The 16,842-nt window shown below is 37.2% G+C and overlaps 1 protein-coding gene across 1 annotated transcript; it reads right to left on the reverse strand.

Moving 5' to 3' along the window:
• Window positions 1-15,595: 15,595 nt before the first annotated feature.
• Window positions 15,596-16,751, reverse strand: LOC147496224 (protein CASP-like). The gene is made up of 4 exons (XM_086562431.1): window positions 16,678-16,751; window positions 16,335-16,387; window positions 15,974-16,136; window positions 15,596-15,842 (listed from the first exon to the last, which is right to left on the reverse strand). The coding sequence occupies exons 1-4, from the start codon at window positions 16,729-16,731 to the stop codon at window positions 15,768-15,770; spliced, it is 345 nt and encodes a 114-aa protein (XP_086418557.1). The 5' UTR covers window positions 16,732-16,751; the 3' UTR covers window positions 15,596-15,767.
• Between the last annotated feature and the right edge of the window lie 91 nt (window positions 16,752-16,842).

Here is a 16,842-nt window from a genome sequence, read left to right on the forward strand (position 1 = left end):
ACCAAGATCCACGAAATAATTATCAATGGAGATGTAACATGTCTCCACAAAGAAACCAATATGGTTTTCAAGGTAATCAAGGAACAATAGGCAACAATACATGAATAATAGAGGCGCTAGTAATACCTTCTCCACAAGATACCCACAACAACAACAACCAAACGTAAATAGAGAATCAGCTATTGATCCTATGGCTAATTACCAAACCCAACCCAACACCACAGAGGAAACCATGAAAGCTTTAACCACCAAAACCGAGAATGAATTCAAAAGAATTGACCAAAAAATTTGATATTATGGCTCAACAAGTAACACAACAAATTTCTCGGGTAACTCAACAAATAACTCAACAGATGAGCCAACAATTCAATCAGATACTAGCTAGTCTAGCGCATTGCACCCAAGGAACTCTACCAAGTCAACTGAACAAAACCCTAAAGGTAGAAATGTTTATCAAGTTGAAACCACCCCTTCATCCGACTCCACGAGGTAGTTAACTCAATATCTACCTTTAGGTTAGGAAAGAAAGTAGATAACAAAGTTGACATACCTGATTCTGATGAAGTTGTTATAACAAAAGATAAGGAAAAGCCAGTTGAAACTGAGAAAACCAAAGAGCAGGTAACCGAAAAAATTCCACCCGCACCATTCCCCTCTAGGTTAAAAGATAACAAAAAGGAAGCACAATATAATGAGATCATGAATATTTTTAAAAATCTACATATCAATATTCCTTTTCTAAGTGCAATTAAACAAATACCTTCATATGCTAAATTTATAAAAGACCTAGTAAAGAAGAAAACAAATATTCCTAAGGACGCTTTTATTGCACAAAGTTGTTCATCTTTTCTCTACGAACAAAGCCGTAGTAAAACATAAGGACCCCGGTAGTCCTACAGTTATGTGTAGAATAGGAGAGGACTACACTGATCAAGCATTATTGGATTTAGGTGCTAGTGTGAATTTATTACCATACTCAGTTTATAAACAGCTAGGGTTAAAGGACTTGAAACCAACAACCTGTTAGACTACAGTTAGCTGATAGATCTATTAAGATTCCACGAGGGATAATAGAGGATGTGATTATCAAGGTCTCTGATTTTTATTACCCCGTTGATTTTATAGTTCTTGACACTTTACCTACAAATGGAAACCAAATTCCTATCATCTTAGGTAGACCATTCTTAGCTACAGCAGAAGCTTTAATTAATTGTAGGAATGGGAACATGTCTATCACTTTCGGGAATATGAGAGTAGATGTAAACATCTTTACATTATTTAGAAACCCTGACGATGATACGGAAAAAGATGGATGATCTATGTGCAATACACACAATTGCTAATAAAAGTTTTAGGAACACTCACTACAAAGATCCATTTTTATCATGTGTATCACAATTAGGCATGAATTATAACAATGATAGTGTTATACACCATATTAATACTTTGCTAGACACTGGTCAACCTCATACAAAAATAGAAGACATTCGAGCATCTTTATGTCAAGCTACTTTTAATCGTAGATTTATCAAAGATTTAATTAAGATGACTCGCCCTCTACTAAAATGTATAGGCCACGCATGGAAAAGAAGGAAGATAAAAAGAGCAAAAATTGGATTACAAACAAGTTTTAAGTCTAGGGAATCTGACAATAAAAGACCCACAAATTTATAAAATTAATTACCTAAGCTAGTTAGGGGGGTAGCCTTAAGTTTCCCCCCTCTGTGTCGGCTGGCGACATTAAACGTAGCGCTTATGGGAGGCAACCCAAGTAGTTTAAATAGATAGTAAAATTATTTCTTATCAAAAAAAAAAAAAAAAAAAAAAAAAAAAGATGCTGCACTGAACCTGGTTTGAAATATAAAGCTAAAGAATTCGGTGAGTTGATGATTCTTTAGCTTTTTATAACTGTGAGTAGTTTTCTCTAAATCCAATTCAAACAATGATAGAGGATTAGGGAAGTCCCAATATAACCAGGATAACTAACCCAATTCATGCAAGGAAAAAGAGGGAGAGTGCGATAGATTTTGGAATTCGAGTTCAAATAGGAGTTAGAATTTACCCAGCGTCAGGAAGCTGTAGCTTTACGATTAGGACTAGTAGAGACGTGGAGCACTTCGAAAACTTCCCCTATAAAGCTATATTTTGTAGCGTATCCTGAATTCGCTACTTCAACACTTTTTACATCTCTGTATCCTCTATCCCATCACAACAAAAAGTTCGAGAAGGAGCTTGAAGTATCGAGAGTACGGAGAATTAATCTATTTTTACTAGTTAGGGTATAGTATTTGGAAGAGTTTACGTAGAAGTTAATTTTATTTTCTACTGTCATGGGATTAGTTGTTTTTAATTTCTTAAAATATCAATAGTTTATGGAGTGAGTGATTAGTTTTTATGAATAAGAATGAAATTGATATGAGCTTTGAAGTGTATGCGCGACACATATATATATGCTAAGTTGTGCTTTAGTAAGGTGGAATTCTTCTCCATTACGGACTAGATCTCTATTCCTGACCAGTAAGTCAGAATCCCAATCCTAATAAAACTCTCTAAAATCGATTTTGGGCCTTAAAACTCAAAAAAGCCCAACAACCAAAAAAAAAAAAAAAAACCCGACTTCATCTTCTTCCAGCCGCACCCTTCCACACTTTTTCTTCTTCTTCCAGACACACTTCCAGCCGCACCCACCACGAGTTGCACACTTCCAGCCGCCCCCACCACAAGTTGCACACCTCCAAACACACTTCCAGCCGCCCCCACCACAACCCGCAACTTCCAGCCGATCAGACGCACTTATAGTCGTGCTCAACACTTGCTCACCGGCAAGATCGACCGCCGGTCAAGCATAATGGGACGTCCTGATTCCCATATTAACCACGATGAATGTATCACCGCTCAGCTTCGATTATGGGTGGCTGAAATTCGCGATTTGAATTAATTTTTCAGTTTGTTTTCTTTTTTTTGGTGGTTGTTGATTGAGGAGAATGGGAAAAAACGTGAAGGTATTAATGGGTGTTGAATTGTGAAGAAGGAAGGGTGCTGTAGTTAGGCTTGAAAAAAAAATTTAGAGAAACAAGTTTTTTTGTACAGGACGAATTTTTGGGTTTACTGAGCAACTGTTTGCAGTATTGTTCCAGTAGTGTTGTTATGTTAGTTTACCTTCTGTTTGGCCATCTCCATTACGACAACTCTAGGATAAGTTCGCAAACAGTCGAATATGACGACCGAACGAAAGATTCACGCCGAACTCTGTTATGGAGAGTTGTTTGACAACAATGCCATGAACGGATTTTTTAAAGAAGAATGCGAAACTCGGGGTTGGGACTGTCTCTTTTATTCTAATGGAGACAAATGTCCTGAAGATATATTGTTTGATGCTTTTACGACTACAGAATCGATTATGAGTAGGCGAGTAGGAAAATGGAGTTGTATTGGGATAATGAATCCGAGCTTATTATTATAACTGATTTTCTGGAAGAAAAATTTGGACTCAGCTCACAGTTCCACATTTTCTTAATAACTATTTATGATCACTTATATACTTGATTGTCTATTATGGTTTATCACTCTTATTTATAGGCAGAGACAAATCTTGTATTCCGTGCAACAATGAAACTATTATTTTAAGTTATTATTATTATTATTATTATTATTATTATTATTATTATTATTATTATTATTCATTGTTTAAAATTTTCAGTCGTGTAGTTTGTACATGTGACTCTTACATTCTACCTCCACTTTTTTGGAGACGTATAACTCTATAGACATGCACATGACAAATATTTAGTCGTTGTAGTAATTTTAATCCTCACGAATCATTACTCCTATTTCTTTTGTTAAGGATATAAATTTTACAGATTTTAGCTGATGTAACTTTGCACGCATTTAAGGTAATATCCCTCATTTTCTCTGATTATTTCAATTATGGTAAGCTTTCACTTATTTTATTTAGTCATTGAGGACAATGCCTAATTTAGTTAGGGGGGTGAGAATTAAAATTTTGCAATATTTTAATTACAATATTTGGAAAGTTTATATGTGAATTATGGTGATTCTAGGTGAAAAGTATATTTTTATCGTTTAAACTGGCTAATGAAATAGGAAATTATAAGTCATGACCAGGATTAGTAAGACTTCTAGACTAAGTTTCTATTACTAGAAATAGATCTCACTGATAAAAGTCTTAGTCTAGAGTAAGTTCATATAATACACCACTAGAGGAATTTCAAATGAAAAAGCAACTTAAACTTCTACCAAACTAGAGGAATAGTATAGAGACTTGACCTGTGAGACTTGAGCCTTTCAATTTTAATTTCTTGGAGAGTCTTTACGTAAATCTGAGTCCAAGTTGACTCAACCATTTTTCAGTGCTTAAATTCGTTGTGTAGTCTCATTTATTCTTGATTTGGTCAATCACGAGGTGGCATCAACTGGGGAGATAGCCATTAGGTCTTGTAGTCTATTTAAAGCGGAATATCATACTGATAAGTCAAGTAGTAAACCAATCAGCCTTTATCCCACCTAGTAGGATTATCATGTTAACCACTTTTGAGCCTTATATATTAAGCCCTTTATTCTTAAACCAATCACCTAAAACCTAACTCCGCACAAGGGAGTATATCCCATATTATTAGCCTTACCCATATTTATGAGAATTTCTAAAGAACTAAAGAGAAAGTTAGAACGAAGAAGATTTTGAAGGAAATTTGACCAAAGTCAAATGAAGAAAATCATTTCTTTTGCTCAAAGAAAAATATATATATATAAAAAAAAAAAAAAAAAAAGTAGTGATAAAGTTCAAGTGTTGCAGTCTACAAGTGAAGAAAATTTCCAAGAAGGTCAAAAGCACAAAGTCTTTAGTATATTCTCAGAAATTTTTGAATCCTTTTTACCCTTTTCTTGTTAACCTGTCCTAAGCCCCATTTTAATACCCAGACTTATCACTAAAGTATGATATGAAGTGTAGAATAGGTGAGAGGATGCTAAAGTGAAGGACCCGACACTTCAAATGTGATTGACATTCTTTCCATGAGACTTTATATATTTGCAAATTTCCGTCTTTCTGACTAAATATGTGGGATGTTATACTTTTTACTCATTTCCTTGCATATAGAGGTAAAATAGAAAACTTATCTGAGAGAGATTTCCTTGTGAGTGTATGAAATGGTGAGATTTGAAGTCGAAATACTAATCCAAAGGTGAGGTAGAAATTCCGTTGCTTGGAAAAAAGAAAGGAATCAAAATGGTTAAAAATGAATAAGCTCTAGTTAGGATGATTAGTCAGTCTTTTCTATCTTTATGAATAGAACCTTAGCCTAATGTTTTATGATCATGGGTGTGATAAGTTGTAACCTTTTGATTTAGACATTTTAACTGAAAAAGTTGTTTTCTCTAGATTTCACCATAGTTCATATGTAAAATTGATTTTGTGGGTATATCAACTGAAAACCCTCACGAGGCTATAACTCGTCCTTTAAGGGTAACTTAAAGGTTTAAGGCCTTGTTGCATATGGTAAATGCAACCGCGATGCCTGTGAAAGTGAGTTAGTTTATTATTTAATTAGTATTGTTAGCTTTGAACACTTCTCTAGTATAACACATATTTGCTAAGAGACTAGCAAAATGCTAGTTGGGGGTTGTGATAAGTGCTCAAAAGTAATGATTTATAACCCCAATTATGTGTATGTTAGTCTCCATTTTATATTTAAATATTCTAATATGATGCAATTTGAGATTTTGCAGGTCAAAGAACCTAAATGTGAAATATGGAGGGAAAAGAAGTCAAACAAGTAAAAAAGGAGTCACTGGGAATTACAGCTAAAGGCCTAGGGCAAAAATGTCATATTTGTCTCCATAAGTGCCAAGCCTAATGGGACTCTAAAAGAGGATAATAATTGAGTTAGAAGAGTCTTAAATCTGATCTCAAAGCCTTAATTTCGACTTCATAGAAAGAGAAGATCAATATGGAAAAGAAGTCAGAGTTTCACAAGAATTAGGAAACTGAAAGCTATCAGAAGCTGCAGCTTACGAAATAGCCTGCAGAACAAAGTGGGCCACGTCCAACTTTGGCCCAACCGAATCCAACTTTATAAGGATTGCTTCTAGAAAGATTACAGAGAGTTTGACACCAAATAAACATGGGATTCGGATCTTTATCCAGACGAGCATGTAAGCCAATATATAAGGCACAAAAACCTCAGTTTAGATCATCTAGGAAATTTAGTGTTTGCATCTTAGATCTAGAATTAAGAGAGAAAAAAGTTCAGACCTTTTCACCATTAATAGCTATAAAGATTATTCCTTTTCATATTGTGTTCATAGCATAGTATGAGGGGCTAATCTCCCTTCTCTTGGGAGGGGAGATGAAGCCTTTTCGTATATGTTTTAGTTTAGTTCTTCTTCTATCATGTTTTAGTTTAAATCCCTCATTGAGTTTCTTCTTATTCGTCCATTGATCTAACGCTCCTGTGGAGGTTAGGAGGTCTTAGGGTAATTCAAGATTGTGTAGAGCCAAATACCACAAACCCTAGATTCTTTTCTTCTAGTTTTTAGTGTTCTAGTGTGATGATTGGATTCTTTATGGCACCTCAATTAGTTGTATGGTTAATGCCACATGTGGATTTTCCATGGCACCTAGAGTTGTATATTGAATGCCACTTAAAGCACAATTTGGTTAGATAGAAGATATCATTGGAGATTGAAGAAGTATTTAATGGAAAGATAGAAAGCACGTTGAAATCCACATATTATCATCATGGTTATGAGCATCAGGTTTGTAGGTATGGTGAGTTTCTATTGGTGATTTATATTAAGCATGATAGGTAGATCTATTAGACTAATTCTATGATTTTGGTGGATTCATCTCTCCCAAGATATTCTCTCTCTTGATTCATATTCATATATTTAATTTAGTTTATTTTATACATAGTTTAAATCTCAAATCAAATCAACCATATATTACTTATTACTTAGCCACATCTTTTACTTGCATCCATTAGAGTAATTTAGATTAGGAATTTCTATTACTATCAACTAGTTATTTAGAGTAGGATTGATACCTTGCTAGCCACTATACTAATCAATATATAATAGGCTAAGTAAGATTTGCAAAAGATACGTAACACAAACAACGACACAAATAATTACGTGTTGCGTGCTTTTTCAGTACTGCAGATTATTCCCTTGATGGTATGGAGTATAATTGGTAGATGGTCTAATAGGTGGATTGGCAAAACCTGGAGGAGCCATCTGTTGTGTATTTGGTTGCCAAGCGAAATTCGGGTTCTGTCTCTAAAGTACATTAGGGATGTTGAAAGCGCAAGCGTCTTCAGAGGGTTGTGAAATGGAATCATATAGCAGGGGACAATAAACATCAGGATGGTCAGGACTTAGGCAAAGAAGACATGGGGAAGTGTTAATGTTCATGTCTTGTTTTGGTTTTTGATCATTCACTTGAACTGCGAAAGCATCTACCTTCTTTGTCAGGGATTCGATCAGGGTTTTAATTCTGGATCAGGTTTTACCTCAAACATAGATGTAGCTTTGGGAACAGTGTCCTTAGATGATCTGGAAGAATCAGTGTTACCCCAATGGGTACCTCTCGTCGTTGCTTGGGTTGTATGCCTCAGTAGCTCCTTTGTCCATGAAACAACCGCCGCTCATGATATCAAGTGTTTCTTTTTGGTGTTCGGAAAGTCTGTTAAAGAATGAACGAATGAGGACAGCGATGTCGAGCTGATGATGGGGTCATTCTAAAAGAAGATCAGTAAATCGACTCCATGCTTCCATAAAGGATTCATGAGGATGTTGGCGAAAGAATTGGATCTTCTGAAGCATTTCAGTAGTTTTCTTTTGAGTGTAGAATTTGATCATGAATGATTGCACAAGTTTAGCCCATGTGTTGAGAGATTGTGGCTTTTGACCTGCTAGCCAAACTTAAGTTTTATTGGCTAAGGTAAAAGGAAATAGCCTTAGCAAGACTAGCTTGTTCGTTGGAGACGGATGGATGTTGGAATGTGGTGGCTACTTGCTGAATCCTACGAAGGTGATTGCACGGTTTCTCATGGTCTAAACCATGATAAACAGGTAACAATCCAAAAACATTGGGCGGGATTTGAAAATCACCTTCAATATCCTCGAGTTTGATGCAGGAAGAAGGTCATTCCTGTAAGGCAGTATAGAAGTCCGGAAGGGGCTTTTCAGCTGGTGGAGTATTGCCGGCCATAGCTAATGGAGTTAATGGCGAAAAAGGATTTTGATTATTTTTATTAACAGATGAAGAATTTTTCTGAGGTGAAAACTTACGCAATTGCCTATCGTATTTTCTCCATAAGTATGTTCAAATTCCTTACTATGACCAGACTTTAATCTTATGTAAGCACAAAGTTGAAATTTGAGGCGCAAAAGGAACTTATCTATACATGAATTTTATCATTTACATAAGTATTAGAAGTGAACAACGTAGGCCTACGCTGCTGCTAATGTAGCAGTGAAGTAAGGAATATGTGTGCATAGACCAACATCCAAGTCACATGAGAGATATGAGGGAGGTTTTCCGTGCAAGCACGTTCCTTAATTAGAAAACCCCAATCTTTCAAGTTTCCTAGACACCAATGGAATATTCTTATTATTATTTTTTTTTAAGTGAAAATTTTATTGGTAATGATAACGAGGTTTACAAATGATTAGGACAAGCGTGCAACAAGTTGCGCTGCAAGTCCTTTCTGAATGATAAATCCTATCCTCCTAAATACATACTAGTTACACCTAGTTGTTATTATTACGTTACTGTCCATAACTTTCTGCAATCTCTTAAGGAGCTCAACAGACTGTTGTGCCAAGAAACCAAAAGTGTCAAAACTGAACAGAATGAAACAATGCTGGTTAGCCTTACAAGCATCCTTGTGTTTCTCAATCTTCCCTGCCGCTGCTCTATTAGCTGCTTTTCCAACCTCAAAGACTCCATTCCCAAGCCCTACCAACGGAGAGGCTCCAGTTACATCAACACATGCATGCTTCCCTTCATACCAACTGTAGATCAATACATCCGCAGGCCGAAGTGTCGATCTTCCCTCATTCGGATCAGTGAGAAAATTGACAGGAGCCTCCTTCTTCACTTGTACCCCAGCCCTCCAAAATGCATCGCATAAAATGTCTCTGACATGATCATGTCGATATTTGAAACCTGGAATATGTCGACAATGTGTTGCATGGTCCCCGAAAGCATCCAATCTACTCTTTTTGAAAATAGGGCATAAACCACCGTCAGAGTACAAAGGAATCATGAGACGGTATCGGAGAATAAAACGATACTCCACCGGCGACATGCGCTGTCCAAGTTCCATTGGAATAGCAAGTAGAAAATATTTTGCATGTTTCGACTGCAAACAAACATCCCATGATTGCCTTTTGATGAACAGATAAATCAAACTCCCTCTTAAGACCAGCAACAATCCTACCGTAGAACCCTTCTGCCAAAACATTTTGTTGTTTTGAGGGGACGATAATATTCACAGCCAGAGAATTGAGGTCAAAATTGGGTAGGCATAGACTCAAGGCACTGCTAGCAACATCAAGAATCTTATCCAAAGGCACTGACCACAACTCCTAAGAGTGTGGTTCTGAAGCTCAGAAATCTGAAAACGAGATACCACAAAAGCAAATGTAAAGACATCAGTGGCACAATAAATACCTAAACCACCCAGACGTAATAGGAGTGTCGATAAACGCCACTGCAAATCACCAAAGCCAGGACCATTAGAAACCACAATACCCTAGAGAACACTGCGGAGATGATGATCAAAAGTTTGAGCTGCCTCTCTGAAAAAGGGTGGTGGACAAGTACGAATCTCGAAGACCAACTTAGAGAGCCTAACACAAGCTCGTAAGAGCGCTGACTCACACTGTGGATCTTCTTATACAGCTAAACGGTCTATCAAAGTCACAGGCTTGTCAATACGCTTACGATCAAGGCCTATGACAAAAGATGCGTCAATGCTAACTGCACCTCGAAGCAACCTGACCCCCCCCTGCTGAGGATGGGACAAATCTGGAGGAAATAAACCGGGAGTAGAGCGACGTGTATCCAGTGATGGCCAAAATATCTCAGTTTTAGCCACATTAAGAACCAACCCATAAGAAGGTCCTTTTTCCTGAACCATACCCAAAGTTGGCGCCACCTGTTCTGTATCCCCGATTAGAGTCCCATTATCTAGGCACCAAGCCTGTAGCAATAACTGACAACTGGACTAGATCCGTAGATCAGAGGATGCAACACCAGTGCAAATAGAAGGGGACCCAAAGGGTCGCCTTGCTGGACCCCGTAGCAGACAATATGTAGCCATCCCCCACGTATAAAATCACAAGTTGACAATACAAGTACTCGACCCAAGGGGCATTAGCTGAGCATCGAATACGAACCTCTCTCAACATGGTGGTCCGATCAACCATGTTAAAAGCATTTTGAAAATCTACCAGCAACATAGAAAGAGAGGTATTATCACCGTTAGCATACACCATACAGTTGACAACGTGCAAAATCACCTCTACTCCACCAGAAACACCCACCCCATACTGGAAATCCTGTAAGTACCCAACCACATCTCTGGAAACTCCTTTCATTGCAATCTTATAGACGAGACGGCACCAAAACCATGCCCACAGCTATAGGATGAATATTATTATCCGGCTTAAGAAGTGGAGTAAGCGCAGCACTCGCTATGAATTCTGCTAACGGTTGTGGACATCGCCCCTGTAACCAATTATTCACCACAGGGGTCAATGCATCTAGCAAATCAGATGATATAGCTGCTGCAGCACCACTCATGGCATCTAACAAGTGCTGAGGTCGGAAACCATCACGGCCACAAGAAATACCTTTCGGAAATTACCTAATGCATGACAATAGGGTATCTCTCTCTACCAATAAAGGGGCTCAGCAAAAGGAACAGTTGGTCTCACAGGTGGTTGTCGCATTGGATGTTTCTCCTCTAATGCTTGAATAGTCTCCGCCAAGTTAGGGGCAACCCCTGATGATGACAATACTTTTACCGCTACAGTAAAATGCCCATCAGCAACTTTCTGTAAGCATCAACGCACATTCTAAGTTGAAACAGATCTCTGGGGTGGCTGGATTAAGGGAGGCTCTACTGCAGACTCTAAGAGGCAAAATAGTCCACTAGGCTCATTCTATATCGTCAAAGCATGGAGAATCTGTTTCTGCTGAAGGTTTTTCCTATTACCAGACCAACGTTCCTGACGATTTTGTGGTTGGAAAACCTGTAGAGTGCAGCACGAAAGAAGGAGAAGATGAACCCATGACATAACTAAACTAGGATCAACCGTAATATCCCAGAAAGCAGACTTCAAAGCACCAGAAAAAGCCAAACAACAAGCACGTGGTATACTTTTCACAGTGTGAAAGGGTATACAGAATGCCCTATCAAGTACGTCTCATCAAGAGAGGTAACAACACCCAGAGGCCTCAGGATAGCGCTAGCATCTCCTTGTGATGAGAGTGTCGGTTGCATATTCATAAGGATGGGCAGTGGCTCTGGTATACTGACAATAAGACACCCTAACTCCCCATTATCAGTCATTTCCAGTGGTTTTGTGATGCCTCTTGAATGACGACATGGTATGGTTAATGCATGCATGCTGAGGCAATGGCCACATTGATAGGGTTATATATTAAAAGCATTACTTTTATATTAACTCTAATTCTTTATATTTTGAATGAGAATCATATGGGCAAATGTTATGCATATTATATTTGTTATTAGTTATATGCATGTGTCTAATACTTTATGTTGTAGATGATATGGTGTGTGGTGACACACAGAAGATCATATCATCAGTACCTTATAAAGTATAAGTAAACGTTCACAACCTAGATGGATTTGGACAAACCATTGGTACGGTTGTAGTATAATCTGGTATTAATCTATCTTGACTATAGGATTACAGTAGTACACTTTGTGTGTATTGAACAGGACCAAGTGAGGTTGTTTCTCTTTATACTGACTATATAAGAGAACAAACACCTCTGTTATTATGGATGTTTGTCCTCTTAATCCGGATATAATAACGGAAACTTATGTGCATTGTACATTGCTTTAAATCATCAATGAGTAAGATTCATTTGTGAATCAACAAACTCGATGGATTGAGTAATGACATTGTATGTAAGGTGTGCTGTTGATTATAGAAGGAATCTGTGACCCGTAAGAAGTCGGGTTGATGATGTCCCCTTGAGGAGCTCAAAAGGATTGTCATGTAAACCCTGTAAGTGGATTGATTCCGACATGACAATGAGGTTGAGTGGTACTACTCAAGGACATAAAAAGTTTATTAATGTAGTTGTCAGTAACTTGACTTAATCAACGGACATTCGATATCTTAAACACGGGGAGATCAACGAGCATATAATATGGAGCCCATAAACGTAACACATAATTTGGGATTAGGGCGGTAGTGCAACAATGGCCTTTAGTGGAATAAGTCTTTTGTTGACGGACTTGGGCCGTGTGTTCTGGGCGAACATGGGAAGCTTAAGCCCGTCAGGAGCCCAACCCTAATTTCTCCTCATGATCCCTATTGTAACCTATAAATAGAAACCCTTCTCTCCTGGCCGAATTCACTATTTATATGGATTTAAAAGATAAACAAGGAAAGATAGATCCAAAATTGGTTCTAGCTTAGTGAGAAAGAAGGGGGTTGGTAGATCGTTGCCCACACAACGTCCAATCTATTGAAAGGAATACAACAGAAGATCAAGGGGTTGATTGTTGATTTGGATTCATAGCTATTGGATTCTCAGAATTATCAAGAAGCTGATTTACAAGTATGTTTTCCATTCCAAAATCGTGAGAACCATTAATTCCGCTGCGCGTGGTTTTCACGGTTTGTAGAAATATTCATTCTGAAATAACGGTTCCTACACACATATCCATTTGTTCACCGTTTTCAAAAAGTTAAGAAGAGAAAAAAATAAACTTATGTCCTCCTTAATTTTATCTCACAGTCTATCTGTATATCCCTGGCCACTCAAGTGCTGCTTCTTAATGTGAGTTTCGATATACGTAACCGTAAAGATGCCACCACCATTGACCTCATCTTTGCACTTATCAAACTCACGAAAGGGGCAATGCACATGTTTCTTCTGAGAGAGCATGATGACGACACCTCTAACAAACCTAAAAATAGACAAAACCAAATCTAAACCACAACAAACAAGAGCGCTACCATAAATCAAACCCAAACAACAAACCTAGCATCGAAACAAACCCAACTCCATCAAAACCAACAAATAACTATACTAGCTAATCAATTAACCAAACCAAAGTCTACAAAAACAGAAACAAAACAGCCAGGAAAAAAAAACCAAACCATCGTGACTTTTTTTTTGTCAGTGTCGGGTGTTGAAGTTGTGGTTGTGAGGTCTGTTTCGGTGTGGAAGGTGTCGGGGTCTATTTTCGGGGGTTAGGGTATTTTTTTTTTGTACAGTATTAGGGAAGGGGTGCGCAAATTGAGAGTAGGTTATGTCGGTTAGTGGTGATGGTGGGAGATGGTGCTGGCGAATTGGTGGAGAACGAATCACTGGTGGAGGCAAAGGAAAGAGATGGTGGAGGCATATATATGTGGTGGTGGTGGGAGATGATGGTCGGGGTTTCAGGGGAGAAGGTGGTCAGGGTCTGTTTTTGGGGGTTGGGGAAGGCGGTGGTTGGGGTCTGTTTTTTGGAGTAGTAGGTGTCGGGTGGTTTTTTGGGGGAGAAAACGTCGGGTGATTTGGGGGGAAGGTGACAGGGTTTTTGTAGTGGAGGTCTTGACTATTTTCTTAAAAAAAAAAACCCAAAAAAGACCAACAAATAAAATTGAAAGATGTGGTATAACCGAAAAAAAAAAATGAAATATTCTATATTTCCTAATCTCTTGTGCTCTATTCCACTATTCTCTTTACAGATAATAGAAAAGATTTATTACACCGCCCTAAAGCCACCGCTACTTAATTTGGTAACCCTAAAAAAAAATGAAATATCCTCATCTCTTCGTGCTCTCTCCCACTATTTTCTCTCTACAGATAATAGAATAGAACTATTACACCGCCGCCCAAAATATCGATATCGATCAATATATCGATGTATCCAAAAACCGATATATATCGGAAATATTGGATATATCTATTTTTTTTGGTGACCAATCCAAACTATTTAAAATATCAAAAATATCGGACAAATCGGACATATAATATCAAAAATATCAAAAATGTATCGGAAATATCGGGTTTATATTAAAAAATAGTCAAAAAATCAACTAATATATATCAATTATATCGGAAATATCGATTATATCGGCAATATAAAATTTCATATCGGAAATTCCAATATATATCGGAAAAAAAAAGAGTTCAATAGGATTATTACAAAAGAATTATTACACCGCCCTAAAGCCACCGCTACTTAATTTGGTAGCCCTAAAAAAAAAATGAAATATCCTCATCTCTTCATGCTCTCTCCCACTATTTTCTCTCTACAGATAATAGAATAGAATTATTATACCGCCCTCACACCCACTGCTATGTTGTTTATCTAGTAATCATGACCTTTAATAGGATTTCTTCTACTTGGTAGCACAGACTTTTTTAGCATATTGTAATTGGCCATGTAAGCAAATAATTGTACCTATTCAAATTTGTAATGTAACCCGAACCCACTGCTATGTGAAAGTATCAAGAAACGCCATGATCAAAAGTGTTTAAACACCAGATGGTTATAAATAACCCGAACACAACACATAGATATAGATAGAAGTTCCCGATTAACTGAACATAATAGATAGAAACTAAAATAGAAAATATTAATTCTAGGCGGAAGCATCTCATGCATGATTTGTGGTTTTCAATTAATTAGTAGAACATGTCCAAAATTCCCCACATGCACGGGTCGATTTCCACAACAAATTCCAATCAAATCGAAACTCAAGTGATCGTAAGTATACTTCAAAATCATCAAAGACAGAAAATTTTATGCACTTTGAAGCATAATATACTAGTGATTATCAAAGTTGGGAAATAATAGAATTACTACACAGGGACAGTATTAATAGTGGTTAAAGGGGGGAAAAAAACCCGAAGCCACAATAGAAGCCTCCACTTCTTCTAAAAAAGATCCTTTTATGGAGAGGAGCAAGAAAGGAGAATGCTTTAGAAGACTAAAAAGGATTTACTAGAGTCGAGTAGTTTTGATTTAATCCGTCGGTGGACCTTTAATTGAATCAAATGGCCATGATCTCATTAGATTTATTGGAGACTTCAACCGTGTTTCTATTATAAAGAAGAAAGGAGCAGGCCGCCTAACCACCTCACAGTAAAGAATTTCATCACAACGCTATGAACGCTACCCTAGTAGAAGTTCAAAATTGTGGGACTTGGGCTGAACTGGTGTAATGAGCACTAACCAGATAGGTGGGGGTAGATTAGCTTCAAAAATTGACAGAGCATTATCAACACTAGCAAAATGCACGTGCTCTACACATGAACAATACACAAAACTTATTGAAGAGAATGTTAACATAGTTATTAAGAAGAGAGTTAAGATGCTCCATATTTAACCATAGTGTTTTCTGCGAAATTTTCATAGCTTGTGTCCTTTTGCGCCTCACAGTCACTTATATAATCGACCTTAAGTTATTGGGCTTGTATAAGTGCGCCTCAACAAAGAATTTAACCATAGCAGTTTAGTACTTTATAACAGACTAAATTTTCATATTTAACCAATGTCTTGGGCTAGTTTTTCAGTTGGCCTTGCTTGAAGCTCTTTCTTGATCTCTTGAATAGAAGTTTCCTGCAAATTAACAAATAAATAGCATCTGAAAACTGCATGTGAATTAACATAAGTAATTGACTTCGCCCCTTTCCTCATTCAAATTGCTAAATTCTTTGTTGAATCATGTCTCATTGAAATAAAATAAATACCTTTTGACTAATTAATGCATTCAACTTCTTCATCTCATTCATGTGTTCCTCCCATTCATTTGACAAAGTGGTTTCCATATTGTGAAGTTCCATATTCAAGTCGGAGATTATTTTCTCTTTCGCACTCAATGAATTCTCCAGGATAGTAGTTAAATCCATATTACTGATGCAAAAAAGAGTAACATCAAGCTGAGGAACATAATACGAAGAAGAAAAGCATGATAACACTCAAAACCGCCTTTTATTAGCTACCGTCAATGTTAATCTTACATTCAATGCAATTTATCACCACCGGGGTCTACCAAACTAAAATGTAAGGATGATTGAATTCATATGTAGAATTTGACTTATGAAACCTCACCTTTTGTTTCCATTTTCTTCATTTGTCGTCTCTAATTGAGAGTGCAAAAGTCCCTGCAGGGAAGTCCAAAGCAAAATAAGGTGTTTTCACAAGATCATGTAATAATTTAATAAGGTGTTTCTTTTTTTCCATTAATGTTGATCCCAAAAAGGACATCATGTGGATTCCTTTTCTTCAAGTGAAATGAAGAGACGATTATCAATAGATGCAATAGACTGTTTACAATGAACAATCTACAGTCTTGAAGAATAGCAGAAAACGGATGGAAGATGCACATATATGTCTAAACTAAAGGTTCATGATCACGGACATTTGAAATGATACCATTTATCATAATTTTCACCTTCTCCCTTTCAAGACTAAGTAGTCGTGACTGAGCCCGTTCAACTTCATCCATAAGAAGATTAACTTCTGATTGCTTTGTTCTCGTACAGATCCTCATCCGAAAAGAGACAAATGAGAATGTGTTACATAACCGCATTTTCATAAGTACCTTTTAAATAATTAA

This window comes from Coptis chinensis, chromosome 5 (assembly GCF_015680905.1).
Source record: "Coptis chinensis isolate HL-2020 chromosome 5, ASM1568090v1, whole genome shotgun sequence".
In the NCBI taxonomy this organism is placed as follows: domain Eukaryota; kingdom Viridiplantae; phylum Streptophyta; class Magnoliopsida; order Ranunculales; family Ranunculaceae; genus Coptis; species Coptis chinensis.

Excerpts from the sequence above, each read along its gene's own strand:
- LOC147496224 (XM_086562431.1), bottom strand. The coding sequence starts at position 16,731 with ATGGATGAAGTTGAACGGGCTCAGTCACGACTACTTAGTCTTGAAAGG. Across the intron at positions 16,388-16,677 it reads TTAGTCTTGAAAGGGAGAAG|GGACTTTTGCACTCTCAATT; the intron begins GTGAAAATTATG and ends ACTTCCCTGCAG. Across the intron at positions 15,843-15,973 it reads ATGCATTAATTAGTCAAAAG|GAAACTTCTATTCAAGAGAT; the intron begins GTATTTATTTTA and ends GTTAATTTGCAG.